Source organism: Octopus sinensis, linkage group LG1, assembly GCF_006345805.1.
Source record: "Octopus sinensis linkage group LG1, ASM634580v1, whole genome shotgun sequence".
Classification (NCBI taxonomy): Eukaryota; Metazoa; Mollusca; class Cephalopoda; order Octopoda; family Octopodidae; genus Octopus; species Octopus sinensis.
The window spans coordinates 130,308,034-130,325,609 of NC_042997.1; the positions used below are offsets into that span (position 1 = coordinate 130,308,034).

A 17,576-nucleotide genomic window follows, 5' to 3' on the forward strand; every position below is an offset into this window, starting at 1 on the left:
TAAAATAATTTTGTCATCATTAAGCTGGTGTTTGGAACACAAACTAACATGAAATTTTGATGACAGATATTAAGAATACTTGTATACAGGGAACTTGTATCATACAATCAGGGGTGGTTTCAGACAGGTTGGTATGAAAAGGAATAAATAAATTTTACCCATTTTCAACTTACTACATACATTATAGAAGAAACACCAAACATTTTCTTTCTTTTTCTTCTCTCCTTTTTCTTTTCTATCTTTCCTTTATGGAAAATCACTGTTTGAAACGTTGAAATATCCCTTGTTTTTCTTCCTTATAATTAATACAATTAATTATGCTGTACTCCTGTTTGTTTTTGTTTTATTTAATTCATGAAACCCTTAAAAATTTTACTGTGTTTTATTTGTTGTCAATATTAACACTAGTGAGAAATAATTAGTAGTAAACCCTTATTAGAGAGATATCTAATTCCATTTTTAAAAAAAATGTTTTCTTTTTTAGAGCAATCTACTTATCATCCAAAATTTCTTGTTATACCTTCAAAATCTTTGTAATGATCTGCTAAAAGCAACAGCTAGTACCAAACCGCAGATAATTCCCAAAAGATGTTATGATGATATTAAAAAAGTGAAAGTAAGTAGCTTCATTCATTTCTTTCATTTCTAATCAATTTTTTTCTCTAAACTGTCATGGTGGTAGTAGTGGTGGTGGAGGGGTATGTAAGGAAGAATAGCTAGGCTTGCAAATGCCATAAGTACATCATCATCAACTCTTGGATATTACTGTCTTGAGTTCTAGGACTTATAGGGCCGGTCACCCCAGTTTCCATGGCTTTTAATTGATCAAGAGTATACTGTCGCCCTCTGAACAGGATGTCAGTTTTTTCTAAAAAAAAAGTGAAATAGTATAGTTACAAAACTGATTGACAAAAACAATCAGACTAAATTCCAGCAATAATGGAAACTTCCTCTTACCATCCTATTTTACATTGGCATGCAGAACAGAAATTTGTGCTCTTTGTAACAATGATGATGTTGCTGATGATGATGTATTATTAGTTACTACACAAAATGTGATTCAACTACCCATAATATATTCTTACTGGTACTCGAGCCCCGTGCTAGTAGGGTGTTTAGGAGCACCATCTGAGCGTGATCGTTGCCCGAGCGGCTATCTGGCTTCTGTACTGGTGGCATGTGTAAAAGATTCGAGCGAGGCCGTTGCCAGTACTGCCTGACTGGCATGTAAAAGCACCCATTACACTCTCAGAGTGGTTGGTGTTAGGAAGAGCATCCAGCTGTAGAAACTCTGCCAGATCAAGATTGAAGCCTCAGTCAAATCGTCCAACCCATGCTAGCATGGAAAGCGGACGTTAAACAATGATGATGATGAAGAGACAAATCTTACTTGAGAGACAATGCTTACTTGATTCTTCTACATCAAAGAGTTATATTTATGAAATGCAAAAGGAAAAATGGTGTTATTATTTAAAACTCTAAACAAATATCTAAATCTCTGTAGACAAAGAAAAGAATATTGATTTTTGGAGTGATCAGTTTTCTTTTCTTTCTTATACAGTAGATGGCTGGCTGATGCAGCATCCCAATTATCTTACATGGGTTAAGTAAATATTGACCAGTAGAATAGTTAATCATTGATTTTTGATGGTTGTCATTCATTTATACATTGGCCCTTTAGTATTTAAACTGACCATATTCGGCCCAAATATTCTACTTGTTTTATGTTTAAACTATCCAGATCTGGCTGCTCATACCTTTCCCACAATGTCATTCTAAAAATAAACAATGAAGTAATGCATGATTAATTGAAAACAGCATGAATAAATAAACATTGCATTTGACAGAGTAAAGTGTGTAGATTGGTGAAAATATTTGTGTAGTGCATTTGTGCATCATTAGATGAAATCTGATCACTTACACTGACAACATATACTAACAGACGGATACATTATATAATGGTCATTTATACATATGGCTGTGGTGTCTAGTGGTCATCTCCACAGCTATGGTTTGTAGTGGTCATTTTATACACATATACACTATCTATTAAGTCATTACACTCTAGATATGACACATAGCTATGGTATGTAGTGGTAATTTTACAGGGACACACAGCTATGATGTGTAATGGTTATTTTATATGCTAGATACAGTGCCACAGAGATAAGGTGTGTTGTAGTCATTTTACATACTAGATCCAGTGTAAATACTATGGTGTGTAATAGTCACAGCTATGGTTTGTTGTTGTTTACATACATGCTAGTTGCAGTGACACACACATAGAACTACTATGTGCTGTGGTCACTTACATGGAAGATAACAGCCATGTAATGACAGTAATAACAGGCACCGTCTGAATGTGGCAGATGCCAGCGCTGCTTGACTGGCGTCCGTGTTGGTGACACGTAAAAGCACCAATCGTGGCCATTTGCCAGCCTCCTCTGGCCCCTGTGCTGGTGGCATGTAAAAAACATCCATTACACTCATGGAGTGGTTGGCGTTAGGAAGGGCATCCAGCTGTAGAAACACTGCCAAACAAGACTGGAGCCTGGTGCAGCCTCCATGGCTTACCCGACCCCTGTCGAACCGTCCGACCCATGCTAGCCTGGAAAACGGACGTTAAATGATGATGATGATGATTCATCGTTACTTTCTGATTTTAGTCTTTAGTAGTTCTTTATTTTCTGTTTGTTTCTTTCACTTTTCATGTTTTAAGTTGATTTTCTGTTATTCTAGGGTGCTGATAATATTCTAAAAAAGATTGGATTCACCCCGGATTCTTCCAACGGAGCTAAAATATCAAAAAGTATGATTGCAGACAAGGCAGCACTCATATCATGGATTATAGATCTTGCTATTGCGCAGTGTGAACTGGTAAATTTCATGAAGGACAAGCATCCATATCCTGGCTTTATAAAGAAAGTAAGTGGCAAAGATGTTTGACAGTGGATTGAAGATAGCTTGATAATGAGTGATGGTCATCAATGGGATAACATAAAACAACAATTTGAATCATATTATAGGTGTATGTGCGAGAATAGCTGTGTGTCAGGATAATACCTATTTCTTTACTGCCCACAAGGGGCTATACACAGAGGGGACAGACAAACGGATTAAGTCGATTATATCGACCCCGAAAGGATGAAAGGCAAAGTCAACCTCAGCGGAATTTGAACTCAAAATGTAACAGCAGACGAAATATGGCTATGCATTTCGCCCGGCATGCTAGCGTTTCTGCCAGCTCGCAGCCTTATTGTCAGGATAATACCACAAAATGATTATGTGCAGCATATAATTTTGAGGGAGTAGTTCATGATATTGCGACAATTGGGACTATATATACATAAAGAGAATCATTTAACATAACCCCCATGCCCATACGTACACATACATACATGATGGCTGCGGCTCAATTTTGAGCAATGTTATCACTGGATTGTTCTCTTAAACATGAGCATCACAGGTATAGCTTTTCAATTCTGCTAGGGACCTACACTCTTTTGCATAGATGTAGCAGCATTGGGTACTTTTTGTAGCTGGTGTACAGAGAATTACCATCCAAACTGACACATACCTGTATCCCTTCATAGAATTTTTCATTGTGTGTTTTGCGTTTTTCAGCTGTAGCCAGCCATAGTAAAGATGTTAAAAACACTTAATAGAGATGTAAAAGTCAAGTGGTGCCTGTGCTTGAAGCTTTTTAGTGAAGGAAGGCCTTGCACAAGACCAACCACACTCTAAACAACATTCACATTTGCCCAAAAAGAACTAGTCTACATCTATGGATACGAAAATGAGGGGTCTCTCACTCCCAGCTGTTAGAAGGCCATTGGCTCTGCTGAGTTCATCTGCTCTATGTCCCAACACTCTTAGTACTACTGGTATCTAACTCAGTACAACCAGTCACGTAGTTGGGCCTTTGGTGATTAAACTGGCAGCCCTAATCAGCCTGCACTTACTAGATACTGTAAGCTATAGTAGTTAATACCTTAATATCATGGATTATAGCTTTAACACAAGGCCACACACAAAGTCCCAAATCATTAGGGAAAGGATGTATGTGATATATGGCAGTCAGTACATGGCTTTATGTCCTGTGTATCTCATGTGATACACAGTACATGTTTCTCAGGAGTCCATGCATCCTATTTGATTCTCAGTTTTTTTTCAACTGCCAGAATAACTTGGGACTTATGAAAGGAAAGCTTCAAATTACTCAGAATATATAAAACATGAAGCTAGCTAAAACTCTGAAAGCAAGCATGGACATTTAGGACTTACTTATGAAAATGCTTTGAACAGGCAAAGGGTTAAAGAATATAGTGTAGGATTGTGATTATAGTGTCTTATGTTGTTCAAAGTTTTATATAGAATTCATTGCTGGTATTATTTGGTTGACTAATGATCTGCTTGTTCTTTTTTGTAGCTCCTGGAAGAATCTGAAGTGGAGCAAGGTTGGTGATATATAGTTATCTTCCCTTGTGTATATTTTCTGTCTTGTATCTTTTGCTATAATTCTTTATAAAACTTATGTCTTGGTAATATTTCTTCTGTAGTTATTCATATTATGATTGTTGTAGATTGTGATGTGGTGTGAAAGGTTGACTTTAACTCTCACAAAATTGATCCTGAACTACTGAATAAACTAAAGTAGCAAAAATTATAATTAAAATACCACAACATAATTTAAATATCTACTTGTTTTAACTCCTAGACATCCTTATGGATGTTTAATAATTACATCCTTATGGATGTTTAATAATTATATGATACATATATAATACTAAACCACATTAAAATACAAATCTAAAACAAAAGAAAACACAATCATAACTGGAGAAAGGGAGGAAGAAATAAAGAAAATATCAATTCAGCACTAAGTGCTTCAATTGGTAGCACACCACAAGGTTCATTGGAACCTGTTGAAGCTTGGTGGACACAAAACTATAAATTTTTTGCCATCATCATTGTGTTAACGGACAATACATGCACGAGTTGGACAGAATTTATTGAGGCTGATTTTTTATGGCTGGATATCCTTCCTACCCCCCCCCCCCTGTTTACAATGAAGATAATATTTCCCTGTGTTTGGACAGGTTTTCATCCTGCTTGCATGGCAATAATGCTTAGTTTATAATTGTTATGTGATTTCAAAACAAGAAGGTACACACACACACACACATGCACGCATGCAATAGGCTTTTGTCAATTTCCATTTGCCAGATCTACTTAGAAGACTATGTTTGATCTAGGGCTACAGTCAAAGACAGTCGTCTAAGGCGTCTTGCAGTGGGACTGTACTAGAAACTGTCTTTGAGAAGCACAGCCATGCCAATGCCATGGCTTTTATTAAGAAAAAACTTTCTCCACGAAATCTTGGATTCCTTTTGGCTTATTGAACCTTATGTACATTTGCTTCCATTTCATTTCTATGTGCTATACTTGTTTACTCTCTCTTTTACTCGTTTACTTGTTTCAGTCATTTGACTGTGGCCATGCTGGAGCACCGCCTTTAGTCGAGCAAATCGACCCCAGGACTTATTCTTTGTAAGCCTAGTACTTATTCTATCAGTATCTTTTGCTGAACCGCTAAGTTACGGGGGCATAAACACACCAGCATCGGTTGTCCCCCCAATGTTGGGGGGGGACAAACACACACACACACACACATATATATATACATATATACGACGGGCTTCTTTCAGTTTCCATCTACCAAATCGACTCACAAGGCTTTGGTCAGCCCAAGGCTATAGTAGAAGACACCCAAGGTGCCATGCAGTGGGACTGAACCTGGAACCATGTGGTTTGTAAGCAAGCCAATTACCACACAACCACTCTTACGCCTATATATTTACTTTTAGATAATATTTCTACTTAATCTTTTATTTACTGATCTATATTTGTTATAGAGATCTGAAGGTAATTTATGTAAAGGACACAAGGCTTGTGGCATTAAACAAAATATTTATATTGTAGAAGATATGCTGTAGGAATATAAATATGTATATATAGGCACAGGGCATGGCTGTCTGGTAAGAAGTTTGCTTCCCAACCACATAATCCTAGTTTCAGTCTCACTGTGTGGCACCTTGGGCAAGTGTCTCATAGCCTTGAGCCAACCAAAGCCCATCATGTATGTGTGTGTATGTGCACATGTTACTGTCTCCTTGTCTTGACATCGTGTGATAGTTGTAAATAAATGTAATTATTACCTCACTTAGAAACAGGTGATGGTTGGTGACAAGAAGGGCAACTAGCTGCAAGAAATCTGCCTCAACAAAATCCTGTCTGACCCATGCAAGCATGGAAAATCATCATCATCACCATCATCCTTTAACATCTGTTTTTCTATGCTGGCATAGGTTGGATGGTTTGGCAGGAGCTGGCAAGCTGAGAATGCTGTGCCAGGTTCCAGTCTGATTTGGCTTGGTTTCTATGGCTGGATGTCCTTCCTAACACCAACCACTTTACAGTTTGTGCTGGGTGCTTTTAATATGTCACTGGCACAAGTGCCTTTTATGTGGCACTGGCATGAGTGATTTTTATGTGAGACTGGCATAGGACTCTTGCTGGCCAATTTTCTTCTCCAGGGAATGCTGCCTTAACACTTCTGCTGTACAGCAAGGTGCTAGTCAAAGTGGATGTTAAATTGATGATGATATATATGGGTTTTTGTGTGTGTGTGTTGGTTGCTATCACATCATCATCATCATCATCATCGTTTAGCGTCTGCTTTCCATGCTGGCATGGGTTGGACAGTTCAACTGGGGTCTGGGAAGCCAGAAGGCTGCACCAGGCCCAGTCTGATCTGGCAATGTTTCTACGGCTGGATGCCCTTCCTAATGCCAACCACTCCATGAGTGTAGTGGGTGCTTTTTATGTGCCACAGGCACAGGTGCCAGACGAGGCTGGCAAACGGCCACGATCGGATGGTGCTTTTTACGTGCCACCGGCACGAAGGTCAGGCGAGGCTGGCAATTTCTATTTTACTTGGTTCTTTTCAAAATCCAGATTTTTATTTACTTGCCAAATAAAATTATTTTATTCCTTTCCAGGATGTAGCATCTGTGGACAACCAAAGCCCAATATGATTTGTTCATCATGTGAAGATAAACAATTGTGCACTAGTTGTGATGTTACCTGGCACTCCCATCCAAAGCGTGTTGAACATATACGTTCTCCAATAAAAGATACTGCTCCACCGAGGTAAATTCTAAATATTTTCATACTGTTTAAAAAGAGAATCTGGTGCTTTGGAAAGAGAAATTGAAGAGAACATGTTGTGTCTGTTGTTTAGACACTGTAGCTATGAGCTGTATTGAAAATGTGAGGCAGAGGAATCAATTCCTGGTGAACTTGCTGTGAACAGATTTAACTGCCTAGGAGCAAATGTGGCTGTGTGGGTAAGAAGCTTGCTTCTCAACCATGAAGTTTCAGATGTAGTACCACTGTGTGGTACCTTTGGCAAGTGCCTTCTATTGTAGCCTTGAGTCAATTAAAACCTTGTGAGTGGATTTAGTTGACTATTATGTCCAATAAGGCTTGCACAATGCCTCACAGATCCTCTCCACCCTATTGACCCAATCCAGAGACAAGCCAAAGCAAGATATCCAGTGCCAGTACAGGTTGCAGGCTCAGGAATGTGGAAGAACTATGATCTCAAGTGCAAGCAAAATATCTCCAAAATATTCAATGCCATTCCCCTGCAAATCTGGTTTTATATCAGAGTGACCTTCTCCTAGAGACAAGATTTAACAAAACCTGAGGGCTGTCTCACTCTCAGTGGTCTTCCATCATGCCAGACACCAACCTGGAATTTCTGAAGGCCCCATGCTATTGATAGACAGTTATTGAATCTACTCTAGGTTCATCTATCCTGCTAGGTTTCTAGCCACCCTCCTCACCAGGCAAGCCTAGTGGGCATGCTGGTTCAGTCACTGACAACCTGACCGTGCAACAGGTTGTACTGGGCTCCATGTTACCAGTAGCACTCATGAGTGACCTCACACACACACATGTATGTGTGTATCCTTGTCTTGATATTGGTTGGGAAGCAAGCTTCTTAGCCACATGCCCACACCTGTATGGTTGGAGCAACTCCTTTTACATGTTTGACTGCTTTTGAATGTAAAAGATCTTGTAATTATGTTGTGTCTGGGGAGAGTCATTTTCTTTTTGTGCCTTATAAAGGTTGCAAGACGCAACGAAAATTTTAGGAAAATGAAAATAAGAAATAAGTGGAAATTTTACCGGTGCGTGTGTTAAACTATAAGGCACAAAAAGAAAATGACTCTCCCCAGACACAACAGAATATGCTTCAACGCATGAACTCATATAAAGAATCTTGTAAACCAAATCCAAAAACGATATCTTGTAATTAGATATTGAGAAAATATTTTCTGACTTGTTATTTGTAACAATTTAACATTAATGAAACTATTAACCCAGATAGATTTCTGTTTTCGTTTCTTTCTTTCAGTTTACTGTCTGGAATTTCAAGTATACATCAATCTGCAGATCCATATATCTCACAGGTAAGTTATTTTTTTCTTTCTAACTCTAGTTATCTGACATGGACTTAAACTATTCAAGAATCTCTTTATTTTTATATCAACTTTGTTCTTAATTTGTTTCCCATAAAACTGTGGTTATATGTTGTCGTAGTAGTAGTAGTAGTATATTATTTACATTATTTACATTGGACGGATATATGTCCTCACCTTGTTTGTTGTTACGATGTTTTAGTTGATTTACTCTCCAGCCTTCATCAGGTGTCCTGATGGAATTTTGAACCCAACCCTGGGTTCTCATTCCTAAGGTATTTTTTGATGATATTATTATTACTATTATTATTATTTATTCAAGGCACTGCCTGGAATTGAACTCGGAATCTTAGGGTTAATAGCCTACCCTCTTAACCATTATGCTATATTCCCGTGAATTATAGAGTGAATTCCAGGCAGTGCTTTGAATAAATAATGATGATGATGATCATCATCGTTTAACGTCCGTTCTCCATGCTAGCATGGGTTGGACGGTTCGACCGGGGATCTGGGAAGCCAGAAGGCTGCACCAGGCTCCAGTCTTATCTGGCAATGTTTCTACAGCTGGATGCCCTTCCTAACGCCAACCACTCCGTGAGTGTAGTGGGTGCTTTTTACGTGCCACCTGCACAGGTGCCAGGCGAGGCTGGCAACGGCCACGGTCGGATTGGTGTATTTTATGTGCCACCAGCACGGAAGCCAGTCGAGGCGGTGCTGGCATTGGCCACGAGTCGGATAGTGCTTTTTACGTACCACCAGACCAGGGATCCTGGCTGGTTCAATTCGATTTCGATTTCGCTTGCCCCAACATGTCTTCGCAAGCAAAGGGGGTTGGCATAGGTGCCTGCCGTACGGTCGGATTGGTGTATTTTACGTGCCACCGGCACGGAAGCCAGTGGAGGCGGCGCTGGCATCGGCCACGAGTCGGATAGTGCTTTTTACGTACCACCAGACCAGGGATCCTGGCTGGTTCAATTCGATTTCGATTTCGTTTTCGCTTGCCCCAACATGTCTTCGCAAGCAAAGGGGGTTGGCATGGGTGCCTGTCGTCGGATGAGGTTCTATATCGACTTCGCTTGCCTCAACAGGTCTTTGTGTCCATGGGAGGAAAGGCATTCATAAGTGGGCTGGGCTCACTTGTCCTGCCTGGTCTTCTCACGTACAGAATATTTCCAAAGGTCTCGGTCGCTGGTCATTTCCTCAGTGAGGCCTAAAGTTTGAAGGTCGTGCTTCACCACCTCGTCCCAGGTTTTCCTGGGTCTACCTCTTCCACGGGTTCCCTCAACTGCTAGGGATTGGCACTCTCTCACACACCTATCTTCATCCATTCTCGCCACATGACCATACCAGCGCAATCGTCTCTCTTGCACACCACAACTGATGCTTCTTAGGTACAACATTTCTCTCAAGGTGCTAATGCTCTGTCGAGTATGTACACTGACATTACACATCCATCGGAGCATACTGGCTTCATTCCTCACGAGCTTACGCATGTCCTCAGCAGTCACGGCCCATGTTTCACTGCCATGTAGCATGGCTGTTCGTACACACGCATCATACAGTCTGCCTTTTACTCTGAGCGAGAGGCCTTTAGTCACCAGCAGAGGTAAGAGCTCCCTAAACTTTGCCCAGGCTATTCTTATTCTAGCAGTTAGACTTTCATCGCACCCACCCCCACTACTGACTTGGTCACCTAGATAACGGAAGCTATCAACTACTTCTAGTTTTTCCCCCTGGAAAGTGACGGAAGTTGTTTTCTGCAGATTTTCGGAGGTTAATGCTCCCGAGCATCTGCCACATACAAAAACCATCTTCCCAGTTAGCCTACCTTTGACATTGCTGCACCTCTTATGTGTCCATAGCTTACACTAGGTACATCTTATATAGTTTCTACCTACACCTTTTCTACAGATCGAGCAAGGCCATCTTCCTGATAATAATAATAATAATAGTAACATCTGCAAAAAATACCTTAGGAATGAGAACCCTGGGTTGGGTTCAAAATTCCACCAGGACACCTGATAGAGGCTGGAGAGTAAATCAGCCAAAATGTTGTGGTAACAACAAACAAGATGAGGACATACATCTGTCCAATGTAAATAATGTACATAATTCCTCATCTCTCAAATATAGAACAGTAGTAGTGGTAGTTTGATTTTATTCAATGTCAAGATTATCCTTCAAGAGAACACCCCTGTGATTTATAGCATCACCATCCTGATTCCATGATTCTATGACAGATTGGATGGAACCTATTTTCGTTAATATTGATGTTGCACCTCTTTTAGATTTGATTAATCTTATGGAAAATGAATATTTGCAGAAAATGAATATTTGCAGAAAATAAACACAGAAAGCAGATTCATTGTTATTCTGTAAACAATACCAAATGGTATATTGCCTATTTGTTGCTAGTATTGACTAAGATGAAGTTTAATGGTAAAAAGAATGTTGCAGATGATAAAAGAGCTTCTATACTAATGTGACAAATGTTAGTTCAACTTAAGTGACAATTCTAGTTAAGCAAACCATGTAATCTGGAAAGCAAGTTAAAAGTTCATGACTGTAAATGGTGACTGGGTAAAGCTAGAGTTCTTTCACAGCCAGTGTTTGTGTGTGTCTTAAGTTTGTGTGTGTTCCTATAAGTAAGTCTGCATGACGCAAGCATTCACAGATGTGTTTCTTTATGGTATATGTGTATTTCTATGTGTCCATACAAGTAAGTCTACAGCATGTCAGTCCATAGAAGTGTCTATAAATATATGATGTGAACATCCATACAAGTAAGGATGTATATGTATCTGTACAGTTGAGTCTGTACGATGTGCATTTTCATCCATACAAATATGCATAAATGTACATTTTCACTATCCAGCTAATGCATGGTTTCATTAAGAAAGTGTAGAAAATGGTTAATCTGTTCTGGAATGCCAGAGAAAGTAAAGGAATGTTAGTCACTCATTGGTTGGTGATTAAAACCCATTTCACTTGCCCAGTAAAATGGTGTGCAATCAAATCACAATGTAGCATAATTTATGGTGAAACATTTGCTTTAACGTGCAATGGTAATTATATTAGCCCTTCTCTCTCAGGTCGTAAGGTAATGAAATAGAAACAGCAATTGTTAAGGAGCCACTCATGTATTGGAAAGTAAATGTATCTTTATATGAACATAGGCGCAGGAGTGACTGTGTGGTAAGTAGCTTGCTTACGAACCACATGGTTCCGGGTTCATTCCCACTGCGTGGCACCTTGGGCAAGTATCTTCTACTATAGCCTCGGGGCGACCAAAGCCTTGTGAGTGGATTTGGTAGATGGAAACTGAAAGAAGCCCGTCGTATATATGTCTATATATGTGTATGTGTGTGTAAATGTTTGTGTGTCTGTGTTTTTCCCCTAACATCGCTTGACAACCGATGGTGGTGTGTTTATGTCCCCGTAACTTAGCGGTTCGGCAAAAACTACCAATAGAATAAGTACAAGGCTTCCAAAGAATAAGTCCTGGAGTCGATTTGCCCGACTAAAGGCGGTGCTCCAGCATGGTCGCAGTCAAATGACTGAAACAAGTAAAAGAGTAAAAAAGAGAGTAAGAGTAATAGGTTGCTAAAATGTTTTCTTTGATTTCTCGAAGAAATTTTTTTTCACAATTAATGTAGGAAGTTCTACATTATCAGTAAAGTTTGAACTCGAAAAATGTCAAGTAAATGATTTTCTTCTAAAAATATTACTTGTCTTGTGTTACGGTTCTTTGCAGAATAAATATTTCAATAAACTGTTCTTTCAGAAACAATATCAAGATGCTTTGGATATGGATCCGAAGAAACTTGAACGTATTTTACAGGACCTGAGTAATACACTCGAGAGTATGGAATGTGATGAAAATTTTAATGCCAAAAAAATTGAATTGGCACGCAAACGCACTGTTTTTACGAATGTCTATATAAAGAAAGTTGATAAAGAACTACAAAAATTAAGCCAACATATTGATAATGTGGATCGACACATTCAAACTCTTGTATTAGATGACCGGGATTTTTATGAACGTGATGAATATGTAGCCCTTACCCAAGACAAACAGTTTATCCAACAAAAAATAACTGAGTATAGGGAAAAACAAAAATATTATATGCTTTTACCATACAAGGATGGTAAATTATTTCCCAGTCATGCATTAAGTCAGCAAGAATATGGTTATATGTCTGATTCTCAATTCAATCGAGATAACCACAGATGTAAAGATTCTTCAGTAATGCTTTCTTCAAGTTATGGTAATTGGGAAAAATCTCCACTGCATAAACCTCCAATGGTGCTCAGTGATAATTATCTTGATTTCCCAGACATAAATTTCTCTGTGCCACCGGAGTCTAGTCAGCTAGATGATCTTGCACAGTTAATAGGAAAATCTCCACAGAAAACATCGCCTTTAACGACACTTTTCTCAAGTTTTGGTGGCTTGGCTGATGATGATATTGGAATAATTTATTGGAAATGTTCTACATGTGGTCATAAAAATTCTACAGACAGGGAAAAATGTTTTAATTGTGACAAGTGGAAAGAATGCAAAACTAGAAAAGACACACCTTCTTTTACTGAAGCAAATGAAAATATGTCTACAACTTTCCAAACAGTGGCTGCTGAACAAGATCAAGTAAGTGAAACTCTTGTAGGATTTTAATTGCTTTTATGATCTAGAGTAATGTTTATCATGTTCCAATGTTATTCGACTTAATCCTGATGTTATGCTAGAGCAGGGGTCACCAAACTTTTTCAACCATCGACCTCCCCTTTAGCCACTTCTTCTGCATCAACCACCCTCCTCATTTAAAATATCTTAATACCCTATCCTACTGTACCATGTCTTAAATGTGTACCAGGTACTGATGCTGGCAATTAAAATGTTAGTTAAAATATACATTTTAAGAAATTCTACTGAAGATGATGCACTTTTTACATTTAAAATTATGTGTTCGGGTATACAGTATTAAACTTTCAACTTTTATGAAATTGTTTTCATGGTTAGAAAATGTGAAAAACACATCATATTGTTGGAATATCTTTTATTGAAATTGAGACAACATCAATGTGAGGGATGAACATGACGCTGACTAAGTATTTCAAGCAGTTCATCTGGGTGAGCTGGTGTTTCACACGCTGACCCCCATTCGACCCCCTTGGCTATCATCGACTCCTATATTGGTGTAGATTGAAGAATTTTCCACATTAACCTACATATTTTATTAGATGTTGGGATTGTTCTATTAGACTATGTAGATGTAGGCTTATGTATTATACAATTATTATTTCCATATATTCATTTTCCTGTTATTTACATAACTAGCAATCATGTTCTACTTAACTAATCCCTTATCTATTGTTTTTAGCATTATCTTCTGATTATTATATAGCGGTTTAGTAGCCAAGTTTCTCTTATGTTAAATATTATAGCGTATATTTTCTAGTTAGTTTGTTTACAGTTAATGCAATGCTACTTATTATGTTTCCTATTTGGAAATGGATAAAATTATTTAGCTTTTAAAGTAGGGATATATAATGATAAAACCGTCACTTATAACTTACTTAAGTGTTATCATTATACGCAAGTCCTAACTACAGCTATATAAACGCCATAGAGAAATATACTTTCTGGAACGCTAATGAACATTAGGAAGAATGTAGGTTGAATATTATTTTGTGTTCTTTTAACCGCTATAAAAAAATACAGTTTAATAATTACAGAAATACATTTTATATATAGTTGAAGAACGTGAAGAAAGAGAAAACATTTTCTACATTAATTTCTATTATATACATATAGCATTTTTATATTATATACATTTTGAAGAAAAGTAAATTTAGTCATAGAGAATTACGACTATATATTTTAACTATCTATTTCTCATTCTAGCTATATTAAATCTCAACAATTCAAACAAGACTTGTTGGATTTTCCTTGGACATGGCATGAAAAATCACCAATGTCTCAAAGGAGTGAGTGTCGTGGGGTTTAGTTACATCTAACAAACACTGAAGTTTTTCCCAAAATCCAGGGTTTTTATAACTGCTCAACTTGACTTTAAAGAATCGAAATCACATACAAATATTCTTTAACTAATTCTTATGAGCAGTTAAAAATGACAATCATATTTCTTTGGCAATACGACATTACATCACATTGCCAGCTACCACAAATTGGCGCACTTATTTAAAAATGGCTACATGCTACAATTACAAACACCACTGTCTACCATTTGTCTACCATCGTATTCAACTTCTAAATAGATTCTATTAGTAACTTGTAACTGTGATCAGGGAATAGTTAGTTAGTTAGTTAGTTAATTTGGCTCATAAGCAAATAGCAAGGCCATGTAGGGGGACATGGAGTTAAGTACAGGGTGGTGTTCATGTAAAGAGTTCAGGCCACTTGAGGTCCAGGGAGGCTTTGAACAAAGCGGTCGTCGGCGTCTTCACCATCTCGTCTGGCAGCTTGTGCCACGGATCCGCAACCCGGACGGAGAAAGCTCCTCTCCTTCGATTGAGATGAAATCGTCGCAGGTAGAGCTTTTCGGAATGACCCCGCAGCCGATGCTCCGGAGCAGGAGTGAAGAACAGCTCTTTCGAGAGGTTACACTTCCCGCTTATGATGTTGTGGGCGAGTTGTGGGCGAATAAGGGCCTCCTAAAACTAGGGAGTCCTATAACAAGACAGAGAACTCTTGAATTTTGTGAAAATATCAGCTTTATAAAATTCACAAACATTTAGAAATATTTCAATATTTAGGTTTTGGTGAAATGTTTATTTCCCTAACTGAATCACAGTGTGTTGATGAAAATTAGAATACTTGACCATTTCTACTGATTCGTCTTTGTTTACTTTCTTGGTTCCATTTCTTTCTTTCTATGTTTCACTCTGCATTACCTGAATAAATAATAATTTAAAATCTAATTTTCAGATTTTGTTAGAGAAAAAAATTGCTCAGCAACAATACAGAAACTCTCTTCAAATGATGTCTGAAGCCAACAACCCCTTTGATTATGAATCTGCAATAGAACCTACTTCTCCATGTAGAACAGTGAATCAACCATGTATTAATTTAGAAGATGATAGAAAAAACCTGAGCTTTAACAAAGTCGATATGGCCACAGCATCTCCTGATGGTCTGGATAAAATTGATAGGGTTAAAGTTTCATCTGAAGATCTGTCTCAAACCGGTGGGATGAAAGCTTTGCCTGAAGATCTGCATAAAATTGACGAGAAAAGGAGCCGAATTGAGATGGTAACTGAAGCTGGAGAAATTGTCAAACAGTTACGGGTAAGGCCAATGAACCATTAATACAATTAGTACTATAATAGTGAGCATTAACATTATTATTTAATGTCCATAATCCTTGCTTGTATGGGTTGGACGGTTTAGCAGTACTTGATGGACCAAAGAGCTGCATTGTACTCCAGTGTTTGTTAGATTTGCTAGAGAATATTAACTTGTTAACAACAAAGCCAACAATATCTGGCCAAGATATTCTACCCATTTTATGTTAAAACTGACCTGATCCAGACTCTCACACCTACCCTGCAATGTCATTCTAAAAATAAACAATCACATCATTGAAATCTTGAAGCTATGAGGGAATGTATAATTCATTCAAAACAATGTTAATAAATAAGCATCACATTTCACAGAATAATCTGAATGCTAGAGTACATTGATTTACTGTTGTTAATACCCTTTAAAATAACACAGTCTTTCAGTGATTGAATACAGTAAGAGTTTACAAGAGTTCAGTACACAACTCTGGGGAATAGTAATGAGAATAGCAATAGTTTAGCTCTTAATGCTACTAAATTGGACTATATTATCGATTAGGAATTGAAATTGTGATGATTTTTGGTTGATAGCTGATGAGAAGTTGAGCATGTTTTGTCCATTGTGTATGTTTACTTTTTTGCATATGTTCCTTTTTTATTCTCTTGTGCCACATTATATGATATATATATATATATATATATATATATATATATACATACACACACACATATATATATACACACAACGACCTCGAACCCACAAGAGTAAACGAGAGACAGAGAAAGGCAGAAACAAGGAAAATGCCACTTATATTTGAACACTATACAAATATTCTTTTAAAAAAACTTTTCTTTTAATTTTTCTAAATTTAATTATTCAATTGTTACAGTTGAAAAGGTCTCAATGACTGAAACCGGTACTGAAATGTTCTTTATAAAATTATTTTAGCATTTTCTATCCTGGTTTGTTTTTTCATATATATATATATTGTGGTGTCGGTGGAGAGGATGACAGTTGGGGGAGGGCAGAAGTTGGGCTTGCAGGGCGCATGTGCGGTAGGAAGCGGAAGCGGCGAGGGACGACGCACGTGTGGCATCGACCAAGCAGGAGTTGCAGCTGAGACGAGGAAAGCACAAGACGTATCGAGCTGGCTGAGAGAGATCTGAACTTCGCGGAGTTTCGGTAGACTAATCTTTGCCGAGGTAAGGCCTACTTGTATTTCCATTCTCCTTTTTTCTGTTGTCCTCTTCCATCGTTCACACCACAAGCTATTTCGGCATATAAACAATCGGTTTTATAAATAAAAATGATGAAGAGTGCCCATGTTTCGCACGAACTTATAACACCGTTTAGCGGCGACACAGATGTAGTCGCTTGGTTGAAGAAAGTGAAGTTGGTGGCGAAGCTCCATGGTATAGGTGACCTGGCGAGCTTCATGCCGCTGTACTTGGATGGTCCGGCTTTGGCGTTGTATCTAGAGATGGAAGAGACAGACCAACTTAACGCGGAGAAAGTGGAAGTCCGGTTGATGGAGGCCTTTGCGGAGGGAATGTTCGAGGCATACGCTCGCCTGGGTAGAATGAGATGGACTGGGCAACAGGTGGACGTGTTTGCCAATGAACTTAGAAGACTGGCTAAACTGGCGTGTTACGAGGGAGAGTCGCTGGACCGGATGGTTAGGTTGGCGTTCGTGACTGGCTTTCCCGACAACATGTCGGTCGAGT

General features: G+C 38.4%; 1 protein-coding gene across 1 annotated transcript in view; it reads left to right on the top strand.

The window, feature by feature from the left end:
- Nucleotides 1–17,576, top strand: part of LOC115215038 (E3 ubiquitin-protein ligase RNF31) — a 69,079-nt gene that overhangs the window by 23,894 nt on the left and 27,609 nt on the right. Inside the window, exons 4-10 of the mRNA XM_029784175.2 lie at nucleotides 485–616; nucleotides 2,740–2,925; nucleotides 4,430–4,457; nucleotides 7,062–7,212; nucleotides 8,486–8,540; nucleotides 12,334–13,197; nucleotides 15,499–15,858. Of these exons, the coding sequence (XP_029640035.1) occupies nucleotides 485–616; nucleotides 2,740–2,925; nucleotides 4,430–4,457; nucleotides 7,062–7,212; nucleotides 8,486–8,540; nucleotides 12,334–13,197; nucleotides 15,499–15,858 (1,776 nt within the window). The remainder of the gene's footprint in view (nucleotides 1–484; nucleotides 617–2,739; nucleotides 2,926–4,429; nucleotides 4,458–7,061; nucleotides 7,213–8,485; nucleotides 8,541–12,333; nucleotides 13,198–15,498; nucleotides 15,859–17,576) is intronic.